The following is an 18,118-nucleotide window of genomic DNA, read 5'->3' as shown; positions in this document are numbered from 1 at the left end:
TCAAACTTTAAATTTAAATAAAAAAAAATAAAGCATTTCCAATGTAAAACCACCATCCCCCCCATACCATCCACTTTAGATTAATTGTGTCATGTATTACTTAGAACTAATCAAGCAAATAAAATATTTTAATACTCTACGTTTGATAAATAACAGACTTTAACCACAATTAGCCGGACATATTCTGCCATTCTGATGCTTTAGTTTAGCAAGCTTTAGCTCTCCACAGCGAAAAGGCGAACAGGTGTGTCTGAGACTAGCGACGGGTTAACCTGTCTTTCCAAGTGTTCACATGAAATTTACTCTACTGAACGTTATACAAGTTTGCAACAGTTTCCACACATTTTCAAAAATGGCCAAGAGAACAGTTCAAGGAAATCTTTTGACTTAAGTTAAAAAGAATAGAACGTAAGGTAAGATATCGCTGTGACTAGTAAGTGACTTAACATTAGAATAAACCATATTCATCTTTTCAAATCAAAACGTTTTCAGGTTTCGTCCCTAAAACCAAAGTCTTTCTAGCAAGTCAGTCCACTGTCGGCCATCTTTGGAACACTCTCGAGAGGCTATTTCCAGTCATGCCCAGGGCAGCTCCTATCTACTTGAATGGGAGAATGGGAAATCTCCTAAACAGTTGGTCAAGATTACAATCAAAGGACATGTTTCAAATCGGCAATAAAATCTGAAAACACTGGTGTCATTAATTGTGCTGCTTTACCTCCGATTATGCTAAAAAACGCTATTTTCTCGGATTGTATAGCTAACACGCATGGGCATTTTCGAGTTGATTGACAGGTGATGTCTGTATCTAAAAGGTGATTGGTTCTTTTACCTTTAAGGCAGGACTTCTTTTCTACATTCTTTGACTGTTGACTGCCATTGGGCATTCCAGTTTCTCACATTCATTTTAATGGAAGAGGCCCATCTCTGCTAAATAATCTCTGCTAAAGCTCTTTTGTGTGTTGAATGACTTTCTTACACCACTGTTTAAGCATCATGCATGGAGACAGCACAAACGTCCTTTACTTGTTCGGTTATTGGAGTAGAGAAGATGCGGTGTGACAGTGAGCGAGTGATCGAGAGAGAAAAAAACTTTCTCGATCTTGAAATTTTCGTTTTTCAAAATTCAGCATAAAATACAATAACAGAGGGTATCTGGTGCATAGTATGTGCATGTATAAGAATTAGCTCCATGTATGTAAAAATGAAAAATTACACATGCAGTATATAAACTTTAAATCATCATCGAGTGGTTTAAAAATTTACTTTTACTAATCTCATGTGGATTCTATATATAGAATGAGACAAAAAGCATTTTTTATTTATGCAGTGTAGATCAAATGACAGCTTTAGTAATTCTTTTTCTTTTCTCTATAATAAGCAAATAAAAATACACAAGAGACTGCTTGGAAAATATAGACAAACCATATAATGTCATAATTTATTTATTTACTCTGTTCTATCAGTCAAAACAATATTTATATGCTTTACGTGGAAGTTACACAGATAATATGGCATGGTATATGGAAGTCATGTGGTCTGTTAGGTATGCGTGATGTGATGACAACTAATGTCCATATTTGGCTTTTGGTTGTCAACAGAAGCCTGCTAAAGAGAAATCAATGGGAGTTTACACAATTGAATTGGTGTGCATCAAGTTTTCATTGCTGTCGTTTTGATATGTTGACACAAATAGATAAATTACTCTCACTGTAACATTTACTTAGTAAAATTGTGGCAAGACATTGTAGCTGGAGTGCACCTTTCTAATGATATGTAGGTTGTCACGTTTAAATATTAATTGTATGGCAATAAACATGCATTACTTGAAAATACAGATTGCAAGGCTGTCGGCAACCTTCGTGACTACATTACATGATATTTCAAACATTAAAACAAGCATGCTAATTTTATTTTAGGGTTGGAGTGATCCAAACAACTTAAAACATTAAAAACTTAACTCAAGTCTGAGCTTTTTTTTTTCTTTTTTTTTTTTTAGAAAACCAGTAATAAGGTACGTTTGGGAGTGATCAATAACCCCAGCGAGAGCCCATCTAATGAGAACAGCCGGATTGCTCGAGGCATCTGGGCAGCCATGCAGACCCAAACCTCCAACAACGCCAAAAACTTCATCACCAAAATGGCTAAAGAGGAGACCGCGCAGGCTCTTTACGCAGGGAGTGACATTGCAGAGTTTGCTGTTGGGGTAAAATAAGCTCTACTTTAATTTATTTATAGTTGTGATGGATTGTTTGCTCTGGGATATGTTACTGTTGCTGCTGCGAATGTCACTTTAAAAGTGGAGAATTTAATATAGATCCACTTTAACCAGATACTTATCTCTCCCTTTGTTGCAGGGCATGGACGTCCCTCTGTTTAAAAGTGCATACGAGTCCCCTAAAATTGACTTCCTGTTGGCTCACTCAGTGTACTGTCAGGACATCCTCAAATTGCAGAAGGGCCAAAGAGCTGTGATCAGTAATGGGCGGGTGAGCAGACAATCAACAGACTATCAGAAAGTCTTCTGATAGTGTGATTATGGATGCACCATTATTGAAATGTTGGCTGATAGTTGATTCATATTTTTATGGCTGATAACTGACTTCTAGTAATTGTCAACAACATCATGATTTAAAATGCAGATTTTTTTTTTGTTTTTTGTTTATTAATAAAAAGGAAAAAAAGGCATTACAATATGGTTATTTAATACATTTTAAAATGTGAAAAAAAAAAATAAATAATTATATAGTTGTATATATGTATATACACTCACCTAAAGGATTATTAGGAACACCTGTTCAATTTCTCATTAATGCAATTATCTAATCAACCAGTCACATGGCAGTTGCTTCAATGCATTTAGGGGTGTGGTCCTGGTCAAGACAATCTCCTGAACTCCCAACTGAATGTCAGAATGGGAAAGAAAGGTGATTTAAGCAATTTTGAGCGTGGCATGGTTGTTGGTGCCAGACGGGCCGGTCTGAGTATTTCACAATCTGCTCAGTTACTGGGATTTTCACGCACAACCATTTCTAGGGTTTACAAAGAATGGTGTGAAAAGGGAAAAACATCCAGTATGTGGCAGTCCTGTGGGCGAAAATGCCTTGTTGATGCTAGAGGTCAGAGGAGAATGGGCGGACTGATTCAAGCTGATAGAAGAGCAACTTTGACTGAAATAACCACTCGTTACAACCGAGGTATGCAGCAAAGCATTTGTGAAGCCACAACAAGCACAATCTTGAGGCGGATGGGCTACAACAGCAGAAGACCCCACCGGGTACCACTCATCTCCACTACAAATAGGAAAAAGAGGCTACAATTTGCAAGAGCTCACCAAAATTGGACAGTTGAAGACTGGAAAAATGTTGCCTGGTCTGATGAGAATTTGGCGTAAACAGAATGAGAACATGGATCCATCCTCTGATGGCTACTTCCAGCAGGATAATGCACCATGTCACAAAGCTCGAATCATTTCAAATTGGTTTCTTGAACATGACAATGAGTTCACTGTACTAAAATGGACCCACAGTCACCAGATCTCAACCCAATAGAGCATCTTTGGGATGTGGTGGAACGGAGCTCGTGCCCTGGATGTGCATCCCACAAATCTCCATCAACTGCAAGATGCTATCCTATCAATATGGGCCAACATTTCTAAAGAATGCTTTCAGCACCTTGTTGAATCAATGCCACGTAGAATTAATGCAGTTCTGAAGGCGAAAGGGGTCAAACACAGTATTAGTATGGTGTTCCTAATAATCCTTTAGGTGAGTGTATGTATATATATATATATATATATATATATATATATATATATATATATATATATATATATATATATATATATAAATAAACATTTTTTATTTTTTTTTTCAAAGAAATAAAGATCTATATTATGATAAAAAAAATCATTATTGTGGTATAACTACTTATATGATGGTATAAGATTTTGGTCATATCGTACAACCCTTAATGAGGCACTTACAATGAAAGTGAATGAGACCAATTTTTGGAGGATTTAAAGGCAGAAATGTGAAGCTTTTCATTTTACAAAAGTTGACACTTTGTTGAAATTATTATTTGAGTTAAGTTTTTTAATATTTTTTTTACGGTTGATTTAGATTTTTATACTTTTGAAACTGAGTATTTCAATGTTTATTGATTGGCCCCTTTCATTTCCATTGTTAATGCCACACTGTTACCCAGATTTTTGCTTATTTTATCTTATTTTATTTAAAAGTTTTTAAGAAAAAGAGGTACGAATCGAAATACATTTCTGTTATTATTGCATTATACTACAAATTCTGTTGATTAAGCTTAACTTGTATTGAACAGGGAATATTCCTTTTAATTAAAAAAACACTCATAATTGGTTGAGAGAGAGAGAGAGCGAGAGCGAACATTTATTTGACCAATATTTGTACCAGTATTTACCCCTTTTTTTTACTTAATAGACCTATGGTGACGCGTTTCCGCCTTATTCGTCAGCTTAAATCTCACAATTTTTTAACATTATACATTTTTTAAATATTGAGTGTAAATTTAAAACATTATGCTTTGTTATATTACCCTGGAATTATTATTTTTTAAACGAATTACCACAGCTGCCAGGGGGTTTCTATTACATCTGCTGAGAAAGTACAGTAAATCTCTCATCTTCTCCCATCTGACAGTCTTAATCCACGGTTCTCTATTTCTTTCCTCTTCTGGAAAGTCATTAATACATAATAGTGGATTTGAAAATAATATTTGCTGTGATCTCCCATTCACTGCTGTTGAAGTTTACCCGGCAAACGTTTACTTCAGCATTTCAAAACACGGAGTGTGAAAAAGGTCTATTGGTTAAAATGGTGGCTTTTTTTATTGTTGGTCTCTAAAAATGAAATTGTTATTACATAATTGGGAAATAGCTAAATATTTATAGACATCTTAAAGGGTATATTTGCAATATTTGTCCCATAAAGCAGGCTGCTTACCGTCAGATGTTAGTGATGAACAACTTGGTTATTATTGTGTCAAACATAAAAATGATCATTATCAGACATACCATTTACCTTTATCAGACACAAACTATATCAATCTCTAGTACTGATGGTCACTGATATACATGTTGTGCATCCCTAAGCATGATAGTCATCTTCATTGTGCATTTTTTTATTTTGTTTTATTGTTTGCTGCAGATCATTGGTCCGCTGGATGTAGGGGAGGTTTTTAACCAAGATGACTTCCTGCTTCTTGAGAGCATTATCCTGAACACATCAGGGGAGCCAATCAAGGGCAAAATTCAACAACTGGGCATGGCAGTGGACAGGTAGATTCCCTTTAGCTTTAAGTATATCCTATTGGCTAAAAAAGTTTCAAAACTATTATAATATTAGCTGGTTGCATACATAGAAGCTGCTTATTAGTGTTCATCCATGATATGCATACATGCACACTTTCTCTTAACCAAAAGCAGAGCTCAAGAATGCTTTAGCAGGGCTCTACACTTTTAAGAGGGGCATGGTCAGAGGTTAGTTTTTTTTTAAGACTATTAACTGTTTTGAATTCAAAAAACGAATCGGTTACCTTACGTAACCTCGGTTCTCTCTAGAAGAGGGAACGAGTATTGCGTAAGCTAGCTTACGCTACGGGAAAGATTGATCTTTTCTGAGATATTGAAGCCAAAAAATTATCCTTAATTTTGTATCCATTGTCAACGCAGTGCAGCAACTGCATACCTTGAGCGGGCTAGCTAGCGAGCTCATAGGTTGCTCTGCGGCAACTGCTGCAGCCTATAGATCGAACTTGAGTGAACTTGCGTCCAATGACAGGCCACGCGCCGTCACTGTATCAAAGCCCGCCAAAATGGGCGTGGCTAGAGTGCATATAAGCGTAAGTTCAGTAGGCTGGAACCCTGGTTTTCTTTGAATGAAGCGAAAATCGCTCGTGGCGCGAGCACGGCCGGCTACCCAATACTCGTTCCTCTTCTAGAGAGAACCGAGTTTACGTAAGGTAACCGATTCGTTCTCTTACGAGAGGTTCTCTCGTATTGCGTAAGCTAGCTTACACTACGGGAACCCATTGTCAACGCCGTGCGCGCCAAGCATCCACTGCATGAGCCCCGGGGGTGGGGGGACCCGGGGGAGCCCTTGTGAGTGGGGGAATAATATTTGGCCGGCAAGAGTTCGGGCCAGTGTGTGTGTAATACATAAGCACATAGTGGGAAGGAAAAGACAGAGCGGCAGTGCCGGTCTGTGTGGAATGTGTCCCATCAGTGCAGCTCACCAGGGGAGCTGTAGCGTATTAAACCGCTAGTAGTTTTGCCTGCAGGGCGGGCACTTCCAGATTGTAAAATCTGACAAAGGTGGAGGGGGAAGCCCAGCCCGCTGCCACACATATGTCGTGAATGGAAATCCCGCTGGACCATGTCCACGAGGAGGCCATGCCTCTAGTGGTAGGTAGGTCTTTTGACGCGTACGCGGCAGCAATAGCGTCCACTATCCATCTAGACAGTGTCTGTTTCGAGGCGGCGAAACCTTTGGTGTGCCCTCCAAACGAAACGAAAAGCTGCTCAGAGCGTCTGAAAGAGGCGGAGCGCGCAGTATACAATCTCAGTGCTCTGACTGGGCAAAGGATATTGGCGTCGCTTTCGCTATCGGATGCTGGCAGCGCCGATAGGGAAATGATTTGTGCTCTGAAAGGAGTACCGATCACCTTGGGGACATAGCCGTGTCTAGGCTTTAAAATGACCTTGGAGTCACTTGGTCCAAACTCGAGACACGCAGCGCTGACAGACAGCGCGTGAAGGTCTCCCACATGTTTAACTGATGACAGGGCAGTCAGAAAACGGTTTTGAGTGAAAGGTATTTCAAATCCACGGATTGAAGCGGTTCGAAAGGGGGCTTTCATAGCTTCGAGAACTACGGAAAGATCCCAGATAGGAACCGATGGGGGCGCGGGGGTTCATCCTTCTAGCTCCCTGAGGAAGCGGATGACCAGCTCGCTTTTTCCCAGTGACTGGCCGTGCAGGGTTCAGCGAACGCCGCGATGGCCGCCACGCATACTTTGAGCGTGGATGGGGATCTGCCCTTATCCAGCAGCTCTTGTAAAAACACGAGCAGCGACGACACCCCACATGTCCGTGGGTCCAGGTCTCTGTCGGTGCACCATTTTGAAAACACAGACCATTTGGACGCATAGAGTCTTCTCATGGAAGGGGCTCTAGCGTGTATGATAGTGTTTATTACTCCTTCTGGCAAAGCGACGGGTAGTCGCTGATCACCCACGCGTGCAGCGCCCAGCCTCTGGGTGGGGATGCCAGATCGTGCCGCGAGCTTGAGAGAGGAGATCTGCTCTCACTGGAATGGGCCACGGGGCTGTCAGTGACAGCTGCGTAAGCTCCGGGAACCATGTCTGATTCTCCCAGTGCGGGGCTATGAGGAGCACCGAGTGACGCCGCTTCCCTGATCCTCTGCATTACCCGTGGCAATAGCGAGACGGGAGGGAAGGCGTAAAGCGGGCGGTTGGGCCAGTCCTGGGCCAGCTGGCCCTCGCTCGAGAAAAATACTGGGCAGTGAGAGTTCTCTTCTGACGCAAAGAGGTCTATCTCTGCTCTGCCGAATATGCTCCATAACTTCTGGACTGTTTGAGCGTGCAGGGACCATTCCCTGGGGAAATATTGTCTCTGGACAGTCTGTCTGGGCCGTCGTTCAGGTGGCCTGGCACGTGCGTCGCCCTCAGCGAGCGCAGGTGGCACTGGGACCAACTCAGTATGCGTTTTGTCAGATGGAAGAGGTTCCTGGATCTGACACCGCCCTGACGGTTTAGATGGGATACCACAGATCTGTTGTCCGAACGGACCAGGACGTGGTGACCCTGAATGACCGGGAGGAAGCGCACGAGCGCGTACTCGACCGCTATCATTTCCAGACAATTTATGTGAAGGAGCTTTTCCTGAACTGACCATAGGCCAAAAACCGGAGAGCCCTCGCAGACCGCGCCCCAACCCGTGTTGGAAGCGTCTGTCGAGATGACTTTTCGGCGAGATACAGCTCCCATCGTCACTCCCCGCTGATACCATTCGGCCACTGCCCAGGGCTGCAGAGCTGAGATACAGGTCTGAGTCACTCTGATCGGCTGGCGGCCCGTGGCCCAAGCCCGGCGAGATGCGCGGGTGTTTAGCCAATGCTGAAGCGGGCGCATGCACAGTAAACCCAGCTGAAGTACTGCTGTGGCTGAGACCATGTAACCTAGCATTCTCTGAAATTTTTTCAGAGGCTTGAGGCTGTTCATTTGAAAGGACGCGGCTAGTCGCTGAACACGGCACGCGCGCTGTGTAGATAAGCGAGCCGTCATTGCCATGTGCAGTGCACATTACCCTAACATGTACTCTCAGCTCTAATTACTTCCTCTTAATGAAGTGTGTCAGTCTGCCTTAAAAACGGAGATGTAATAAATGTTGCGTTTTATGTGTATTTACTGGAAGAGTAGACGGAGACAGTGACACCGTGTTCATTATCCTCTCAGTGAACTTTTAGAGGGCTGATTATTGCAGTGTTGCCTGTAATAGAGCAGGCAGTTATTGTCTTAATCAGTGCTTGAGTCTTGAACTGGGCATTTGCAAGAGTTTGAACAAACTTTGGCTAGTCTGAGCCGTTGCCTTGTGATTAGCGCATGTGCTGACACATTGATCCTTGGTGCTCATGTGGGCAATGCAGGTTTATATCTGGTTCGCAACATTTCCAAATTCAGTTTTCCCTTCTTGCCTTTATCATTTGTTTCCTCTTGTCACTGTCTGGATCAATAAAAGTGGCAAAAAGTTCAAAAGAAAAACACAACACTTAAACTCATTTTGTTTGTATGTGTCATTTAGAGCAAGTGATTTGGTCATGAAGGTGGATGCCCTGCTCTCTTCCCAGCCCAAAGGTGAGGCAAGGATTGAGCACACCTTTGTAGAAGACAGATACAGGTATGTAACCCTTTCTTGTAACATGGACTCAATAACTTGGTTTGTTTTTAGTTAACCCAAAAATAAATGTTCTGTCATCATTTCTTCAGTGGAACACAAATTAAGATGTTAAGTAGCATACTGTAATGTTAACCTCAGTCACCATTAAATTTCCTCTTAGGCTGGGGGGGAGAAAGGAGGAAGGAAAGTGAATGGTGACTGAGGCTAAAAGTCCCTAACACTCTGCCTAACATCTCCTTTTGTGTTCCACAAAACAAAAATACTGGTTTGTAATAACATAAGGGTTAAGTGTTGATAGAACACATTTTGGGTCCTAACCCTAAATATCATTTGAACTGAAGCACATGTCTCCTAAACATTCTGAGAGTTTATTTTGTTTTTCTTCACAGTGCAGTGAAGATCAGACCAAAGGAACAAGAAGTGTACTTTGATGTGGTAGCTGTCATGGATCCAGTGACCAGAGATGCTCAGAAACTGGCTCCCCTCCTCCTGGTGAGAACCTCAGTACACCTGCATCAGTCATTACAGCCCATCTATTCCTTTTTGTGACATTTCACGTGTACAGTCCATCAGCAGTCACTCTGGATTTGTTGGCTCTGTCAGTGAAGGTGTGTTCCTCTGGTTGTTTGTACCTTGAATTGTCACTTCCTGTTTCACCATATGGCTGCCTAGGTCTTGAAGCAGCTGGTTAATGTCAACCTACGAGTGTTCATGAACTGCCAGTCCAAGCTCTCTGACCTCCCGCTGAAAAGGTTAGCATAAAAAAAAACTTATGTGAGACAGCACATGCTCACAGTGACCTTCAGATTTGGCTGTTTATTTGAATACATTTCATTTACAACTGCAGCAACATTGGACGTTACACGATATAATCATTTAGAAGAATTAAAGTGTCATGAAACCCCCTAATTCAGCACCATTCGTTAACACATCAGACTTGAATGAAGGCTCATGAAATTGGCGTTCAAATATTTAGGAATGTTGGAGGGTAATGGGTGGGAACGGGAGGTGGGAACGCACTTCCCAGGCTTACAACACACTCTTGATAGAGATGGCTGAACATTAAAATGTGTGTGGAGACAGAAGCAAGTGTTTTGGGGCACTTCGTTGTATATCAATCATCGGACAAATGTATTCAGTAAGAACTGCACTCAGAGCAGCATTGCCACCAAAAAAGGACTGCTTTGAGACTTATCATAAATTAATAGGTATTTGTTCGTACAAGGAATGTTTTGGGTTTAATACAAGATAAACTCTATTGGCAGCATTTGTGGCATAATGTTGATTACAACAGAAAATACTTTGGACTTGTCCCTTAATGAAAGTAAATGGGTCCAATACACAAAATAGTAACTACACTGTTTCAAAAGTATGGTGACAGTAGCTAAACATAATACGTTAACATGACTAGTGTGAGAAAATCGCTCACTAACCTTGTCTGTGAACTGTTATTCAGTATTTAAAATGTTTTGTCTAAAATCCTGGTAACTTTGCATTTTGTAATTAATTAAACAAAAAAACCCTAACAATTAACCACTTTCCCCATATTAAATATAATAGCCACATTTCCTCTTTCTGGCCAAATGAGGGTGTGCTAGTGCATGTCAGGGCCAGTTGCATTCCACTGTCACTTCAGGGGCTTCAGCCCAACAATTACCCTTGGGCAAAAGAAGGCCAACTGGGGATTGAGATGGGGTTAGTGTCAAAGGCGTAGTTTTGCTGAGTCAGTTCAGAGGTTTGAGCACCAAGATACTAATTTCCCAATCTTTCATATCTAGCTAACAGGTTAATTGAGAATGGACAATCGTCATTACTCGTCAGTAGACGAAATCAGCACTCTTCTGAATATTTGGGCTGATGAAAATGTGCAATGATAGGTCGGCAGCAACTGCCAAAACGAAGACGTGATTAAGTATATTGTCGCAAAGTTGTTTTATGGGTCAGTCCACAATGGTACAAGTATGAGGGGGGGAAAAAAAATCACAATACAAATCAGTGTTCATTTTGAGGGCTAGCTAGTCTAAAAGCTTCCCTCTTGCTTGTGAAATGGGCAGGGTGTGTGACATTTGCACCAGGGTGGTGTATTAAGGATGGGTTTTAGGGCAACGCTGCTGGGCTATTGGCCCGATGGGGGGAATGCAGAACGATATTTGTCTCGAGGTACGAGGCTATTGGCCCTGGCTGACCAGTTGATAGTCCTGGCCCAATAGTGGAAAAGCAGCTAATGAGTGCTATCATTATGTTCAGTCATGTGCAAGATTTTCATAACTGTTAACATTTTAAAAAATGGGTTTTGGGGTTTCATGACCCTTTAAATAATTGTTTTAGGCCAGTTTCATTTAACGTTTCAAAGTGTCTCTATATCTCTTTTCTGTATTCGCTGTTGCTGTAATGTTTTTGGTTCTGCTAAAAATACACGATTATCTATCTTTCCTCAGTTTCTACCGATATGTCTTGGAGCCAGAGGTTTCTTTTCTGGCAGATAGCAGCTTTGCTCCAGGTCCCATGGCTAAGTTCCTGGACATGCCTCAGTCTCCTCTGTTCACCCTCAACCTCAACACCCCCGAGAGTTGGATGGTTGAGTCTGTCCACACACGCTATGATCTGGATAATATTTACCTTGAAGAGGTGAGCATGCTTTTTACTAATATTCCTCACTCACTCTGTCTATTCTGAGTTGCAATCCTAATAAAGTTGATGTTGTAAAGAGAGTTGGATGTTTTTGTTGATTGTTAAGACATATGGCCAGATTTACTAAAGCAAACAACAAATGCAAAAATGGATTGCACTATTGGTTGACAGATATGGATTTTTCAAAGGTCAATGGTGACAGTGCTGATAATAGTAACGGATGACAAGTCCTCAAAATCACTTAAATGTAGTATTTTTCAAAACATTTACACAGAATTTACCTAAAATATCTGAAAATTAAAAGTATACATTATCGACATTAGATTTTTTTAAATGACATGAGAGCCAGAACTGGCAAACAGGCCCAAACCTCAAAATGATGAATTATTGCCAGATATATCAGTCTATCGATTATTTTTACATAATGTTCTTTAAAGCACAATGATTTGGTTAAAACTAAATTTTTGTCCAGTTTGCTACTAAAATTTGTAAACGCATACATACTAACAGTATTTTTTCTCTGCAGGTTGACAGTATTGTGGCCGCTGAGTATGAGTTGGAATATTTATTACTGGAGGGTCATTGTTTTGATGTCACAACAGGTCAGCCGCCCCGTGGGCTGCAGTTCACACTAGGCACTGCCTATGATCCTATCATTGTCGACACCATTGTTATGGCCAACCTGGTGAGGGGATGCCACATACTCAAGGAAATAATTGGTTATATCTTGGAGGCAACTATCCCTTACTGTGATGTATCTTTTAACAGGGTTATTTCCAGCTGAAAGCAAACCCTGGAGCATGGATCCTTAGACTTAGGAAAGGCAGATCGGATGACATCTACAAAATCTACAGGTATGTCTGTCTCTCTTTGAGTCACTCGATCTGTTAGATTGTTTGATTGATTTGTTGGATAGGTAATTCTACAAAACTGTTGGCTTTTGTATCAGTCATGTTCATATGTGTAAAAAAAATTATATATATGAACAATGAATAGTTGATGCAAACTTTTTCACTGTTAATGTAGAAATGTAAAAAAAAAAAAAAAGGAATTAAAATTTGTTTTGTAATTCATATTGATAATGTCTTTACTGGTAATGTCCCGAACTCTGTTTCCAACCTCTCTTAGCATTTTATTTTATTTTGTTATATAGTGTGTATATATATGTATACACTCACTCATTCACCGGCCACTTCATTAGGTACACCTGTACATCGACATATTCGTGCGATTTATTTAATCAGCCAATTGTGTGGCAGCAATGTGGTGCATTAAATCATGCATATACAGGTCAGGAGCTTCAGTTCATGTTCACATCAACCATCAGAATGGGGAAAAAAATTTATCTTAGTGATTTAGACTGTGGCATGATTGTTGGTGCCAGACAGGCTGGTTTGAGTATTTCTGTAACTGCTGATCTCCTGGGATTTTCATTCACAACAGTCTCTAAAGTGTAAAGATAATGCTGTGAAAAACCAAAAATCAACCAGTGAGCGGCAGTTCTGTGGACGAAAATGCCTTGTTGATGAGAGAGGTCAACAGAGAATGGCCAGACTGGTTCGAGCTGACAAAGGCTACGGTAACTCAGATAACCACTCTTTACAATTGTAGTGAGCAGAATAGCATCTCAGAATGTACAACATGTCGAAACTTGAGCCGGATGATCTACAACAACAGATCACATTGGGTTCCACTTCTGTCAGCCAAGAACAGAAAACTGAGGCTGCAATTGCAGGCTACCTCTGTCTTTAACAATAATTTTCGCCCACAGAACTGACTCTTGCTGGATGTTTTTTTTTTCCTCACCATTCTCTTTACACTCTAGAGACTGTTGCATCTGCAGTTACAGAAATATTCAAACCAGACCAACAATCATGCCACAGTCTTAAATCACGGAAATCACATTTTTCCCCCAATCTGATGGTTGATGTGAACATTAACTGAAGCTCCTGACCCATATCTGCATGATTTTGTATATTACACTGCTGCCACACAATTGGCTGATTAGATAATTGCATGAATAAGCAGGTGTACATAATAAAGTGTGTGTGTGTGTAGGTGATTAGTTGACAGTGTAGTTATTAAAAGACTTGAAGTTGTGTCCCCAGGTAATGTGTCATTTTTCATATAAATGTCAAAAAGACGTCAAAATTATGTCATCAGCCTGTCAGGAGGTGAACTCTTCAAGGACAGGCTTAAGTCTCCTCAATATTAGCACTTAAGTTTTAAAATGTCAACCATGATACCATGGTGTAGAAAATGAATGTTAATTAAAAATAAATATTTGTAGAAATATCAGCATTACATTTTCTTTTTTTTAAGAAACAGCTTGTAGTTTCACAAACTTGAGTTTAAGTTTTATAATATCTAATTAAACTAAAACTGTTAACCCTATTACCTTTCTAAAATCATTATTATGTCTCAACATATATTAAAATGTATTGATTTAGCTTGAGTTGGCACAATGTGTTTTTGTTAAAGGGATAGTTTATCATTATTTACTAATCCTCATATCCCAGATGTGCAATGCTTGCTTTCTTTTGCTAAACACGAATTAAGATTTTTTGAATAATATCTCCACTCTGTAGGTCCTTAAAATGCCAATGAATGGTGGCCAGAACTCTGAAAGTCCAAAAACCATATAAAAACATCATAAAAGTTATCCATATGTCTCCAGTGGTTAAACCAATATCTTCAGAAGCGAAATGATAGGTGATGAGAAACAGATCAATATTTAAGTCATTTTTACTATAAATTATCCTTCCTGCCCAGTAGGTGGCAATATGCACAAAGAATGTAAAGTGGCAAATACAAAAGAAGAATTTGAAAATGAAAGTGAGATTTTTAGTAAAAAAGGACTTAAAGGTGCTGGAAGCGATTTTAGCCGTTCTACTTTAATGAGACTGAGCCGTTGGATAAGCCACGCCCCCTCTTTCCAAAACCCCACTCTCCAATGATACCAAATTATATTTATTGAGACCGATATCAAGCAGAAAAGGTTGTTAAATACTGTCAACTGTTAAGAGCAATATGGCATAAAAATGGCATTAAGCCTTTTTTTCGCTGCAACTACAATACTATGAGAACGTGGAAATTGATTGACCGTTCGAATGGGCCAGAGACCGTGGCTCACTGACACATTTTTGTCTGCCGTTTGTTTTAGTCTAGAGCGGTCACAGAGACCAGTGAGATATCTCACAACACTTATTTTATTAATATCTTTCAGGTAGTAGGACATTTTTATGCATACCTTTCCATAAAATAATCACTTACAGCACCTTTAAATATTGAGCTGTTTCTCAGCCACACCTATCATATTGCTCCTGAAGATATGGATTTAAAAACTGGAGTCTTATGGGATGCTAGTTATACGTTTGTGCTGCCTTTATGTGCTTTTGGACCTTCAAACAATTTACTTGCATCGTATGGACCTACAGAGCTGAGATATTTTTCAAAAAATCATTGTTTATTTTCTGCAGAAGAAAGGCAGTAATACACATCTGGGATGGCATGAGAGTGAGTAAATGATGAGAGAATTTTCACTTTTGGGTGAACTATTGATTTAAACCTTGAACAGATTTAGTTTTTTTATCTAATAAAATGTTTAAAATCGTACAATAAAAACGTATTCAGGAACTGTCCACCTGTTTGCCTTTTAAAGTCATAATTATGGACCAAAATATATTAAAATGTATTCATTTTGCTTAATGCAAATTATTAGCAACTAGTGTGTATTTTATATTATTATATTTTTTCCTTATCTTAGTCATGATGGCACAGACTCTCCAGCTGAAGCTGATGATTTAATCGTCGTCCTCAACAACTTCAAGAGCAAAATCATTAAAGTGAAAGTAAGTAATGGGTGTGTCAGATTCAGGTTTCAGCTTAGTGTCAGATTCAAGCTCTTTGTCTCTGTAATTTGCCTGGTATTAGCAGAGTGAATGCTCTCGGGCAGCTGTATTCCTCCGATTTCTGTCCAAATGGAGAAAGAGAGAGCATCTTCTCTTTTCCGGTGTGTACTGTAATATCTGACTGGCTGTCACATCTCAGGCACTGTGTGGGCGTGTGTCCAATATGAGGCCTGCTGCTTCCATCGGGACTGTGGGTGGATTAATAATGTTGACAGGGATGAGTGTGCTGAATATATATATATATATATGTATATATGTGTATTTTTGACATTTTGCAGCTTTAAGTATACAGCCTTGGCTGTTGGGAATGTGTGTGTTTATGAGAGAGAGAATGTCTTGGGGATTAGATTTATTGTTTCCTCGTCAAAAGTTGGCAGTCGTGTTCTTGCCATGTGGACCTGTCAAAAGGGTCCAAAATTATCATTTTGTTTTACCTGCCAGTGGCTGTTGAATTTAGAATATTTACCAGCATCTGGTGATGAAACAATTTTAAATTATTTCATTAAGAAATGTTCTGCCCCTATGAAAAAAGGAAAAAATTTAGCAATTCTTCCATTGTATACTACTGTCAAACAGTGTAGATAATTTTGTCAAGTATTGGTAATCATGTTTGCCTTTCTAGCTAAACCTCTGATGGTAAATTTTCCTGAAGGTAAAAGTTGTTAGAAGACGCATGTCAGTCACAGAGCTTTTCGTAGTAGACCGTCTGTATCTCATTGATTTGAATAGCTCACGTCAAGAAAAATTTTAAACTCATAGTGCGACTACTAGTTTTACATTATACGTACAATATTTTGCAGTTCCTGCGAAAGTTATTCTCCAACTTGCAAGTAACTCTGTTTTATTTACTTAGAAAAAGCCAATTTTTACTCTCATTTGCTGCTTTGGTGAGAGTTCATTTAAGGATTGGCCTGTCACCCATTTTCCATAGTGCCAAAGCTCTTGCATTTCATAATCTAAGCTGTGAACCATGTTTTTCAGCAGTATCACAGCATTTGTTAAATAGTCTTGATGACATTTTTATGACCACAGTTGGCTCACAGAATAATACATATGCTCCGTATTAGTGCTATGAGATGTGATGTAGCTGTTTTAAATGATGGGAATCTGTCTGTTAAAGAAATATTCATGGTTCAATACAAGTTAAGCTCAATCAACAGTATTTGTGGCATAATGTTGAGTACCACAAAATTAATTTGGACTTTTACCACCTTTTCTTTAAAAAAAGCAAAGATCTTTGTTCACATGTCTTGCATGTTAACATGATTTTAGTGTGATAAAATTGCTTGCTAACCTTTTCTGTGTAAAGTTAAAGCCAATTTTACAACTTCATTGCCATGATGATGTAATGTCAACAAACCCTAATTTGACTGTAAAAAATGAAGATTTAAACAACTTTACAACAAAACAAAAAACATACATTTCAGAATTAATATTAGTGCTTTTGTAAAATTATTAGCTTCAGATTTCTGTCTATAAACCTTTCAGAAATTGGCCCCATTCAATTCCTTGTTAGTGCCCCACTGTAACCTTGACTTTTTGATGAGTGAAAAGTTTTTGTGGTAATCAACATTATGCCACAAATGCTGTTGATTAAGTTTAACTTGTATTTTATTATGCTTAACTTGGGATATTCCTTTAATGTTCTCAGGTACAGAAAAAGCCTGACAGGTTGAATGAAGAGCTTCTCAGTGATGGAACTCACGAGGACGACTCTGGATTCTGGACTTCACTGACCAGGTACAAACCCACCAACTGTGTTGCATTTTCTCAATTCTGCTGTTGATTGCATTTAGGGAAGTCCATCCAATGGCTTTCTCGTTCTGTCTTTCACTCTTTCAGAGGATTTACTGGTGGTTCCAGACCAGAAGAGCCCAAACCAGAGAAAGAGGATGTCATCAACATTTTCTCTGTGGCCTCTGGTCACTTGTATGAGAGGTTCCTCAGGTAAACAACATGAGTGATACCCCCAAATGAACAATGACATTTTTTGCTATGACATGACTTAAATCTTGTTTTTATTTGTAATGCAGTCAAATCCTCATGTGTATATCCCTATGTGATATTTGAAAATGACACGTGTGTGTGTGTGTATATATACAGTGCATTTAGAAATTATTTAGACCAATTTTTCACATTTTGTTATGTTTCAGCCTTGCATTAAAATGCTTTAAATTATCAATCTAATGTGTAACAAATGATTATTTTGATAATCGACTTATCTAATGATTATTAGAACGATTATTCGACAATTCAGGTGATTATTTCAACGATATCGAAAATATCTAAAAATCCTTAAAACAATATACATTTACTTTAGAAGCAACATATAAGTTATGTAGACTTGCTTTAAAGATATTATTTTATCTTTAATAAAGAATGAATTAAAGATATAATGCCAGGGATTTTCCTTTAAAGATGTTCTGACATGCAAGCTTTGCTTCAGTGGTATGGCAGCTCTGGCTCCACTTTATTTCACAAAGAATGTGCTTCTGTATTTAATTATTTGGTATTTTTGTATAATTATTATTATATATAATTATTTTGTATAATCATACTTTGCAATCTACATCACCTTAAGCTGTTTGGAAATTTTGCGTCTCTGTACTCTGAGTTGTGTGATATC

The 18,118-nt window shown here is 39.2% G+C and overlaps 1 protein-coding gene across 1 annotated transcript in view; it reads left to right on the top strand.

The window, feature by feature from the left end:
* The window catches only part of LOC127649086 (UDP-glucose:glycoprotein glucosyltransferase 1-like), a 56,150-nt gene that overhangs the window by 25,410 nt on the left and 12,622 nt on the right, over positions 1-18,118 (top strand). The window contains exons 22-33 of the mRNA XM_052134005.1: positions 2,000-2,206; positions 2,358-2,489; positions 5,181-5,311; positions 8,855-8,950; positions 9,340-9,442; positions 9,623-9,702; positions 11,389-11,578; positions 12,108-12,266; positions 12,350-12,435; positions 15,348-15,432; positions 17,144-17,232; positions 17,335-17,439. Coding sequence (XP_051989965.1) covers positions 2,000-2,206; positions 2,358-2,489; positions 5,181-5,311; positions 8,855-8,950; positions 9,340-9,442; positions 9,623-9,702; positions 11,389-11,578; positions 12,108-12,266; positions 12,350-12,435; positions 15,348-15,432; positions 17,144-17,232; positions 17,335-17,439 — 1,463 coding nt within the window. The remainder of the gene's footprint in view (positions 1-1,999; positions 2,207-2,357; positions 2,490-5,180; positions 5,312-8,854; positions 8,951-9,339; positions 9,443-9,622; positions 9,703-11,388; positions 11,579-12,107; positions 12,267-12,349; positions 12,436-15,347; positions 15,433-17,143; positions 17,233-17,334; positions 17,440-18,118) is intronic.

This window comes from Xyrauchen texanus, chromosome 9, assembly GCF_025860055.1.
Source record: "Xyrauchen texanus isolate HMW12.3.18 chromosome 9, RBS_HiC_50CHRs, whole genome shotgun sequence".
In the NCBI taxonomy this organism is placed as follows: Eukaryota; Metazoa; Chordata; class Actinopteri; order Cypriniformes; family Catostomidae; genus Xyrauchen; species Xyrauchen texanus.
The sequence above is the reverse complement of the archived record's forward strand: the minus strand, read 5'-3'. Positions and strand labels throughout refer to the sequence as shown.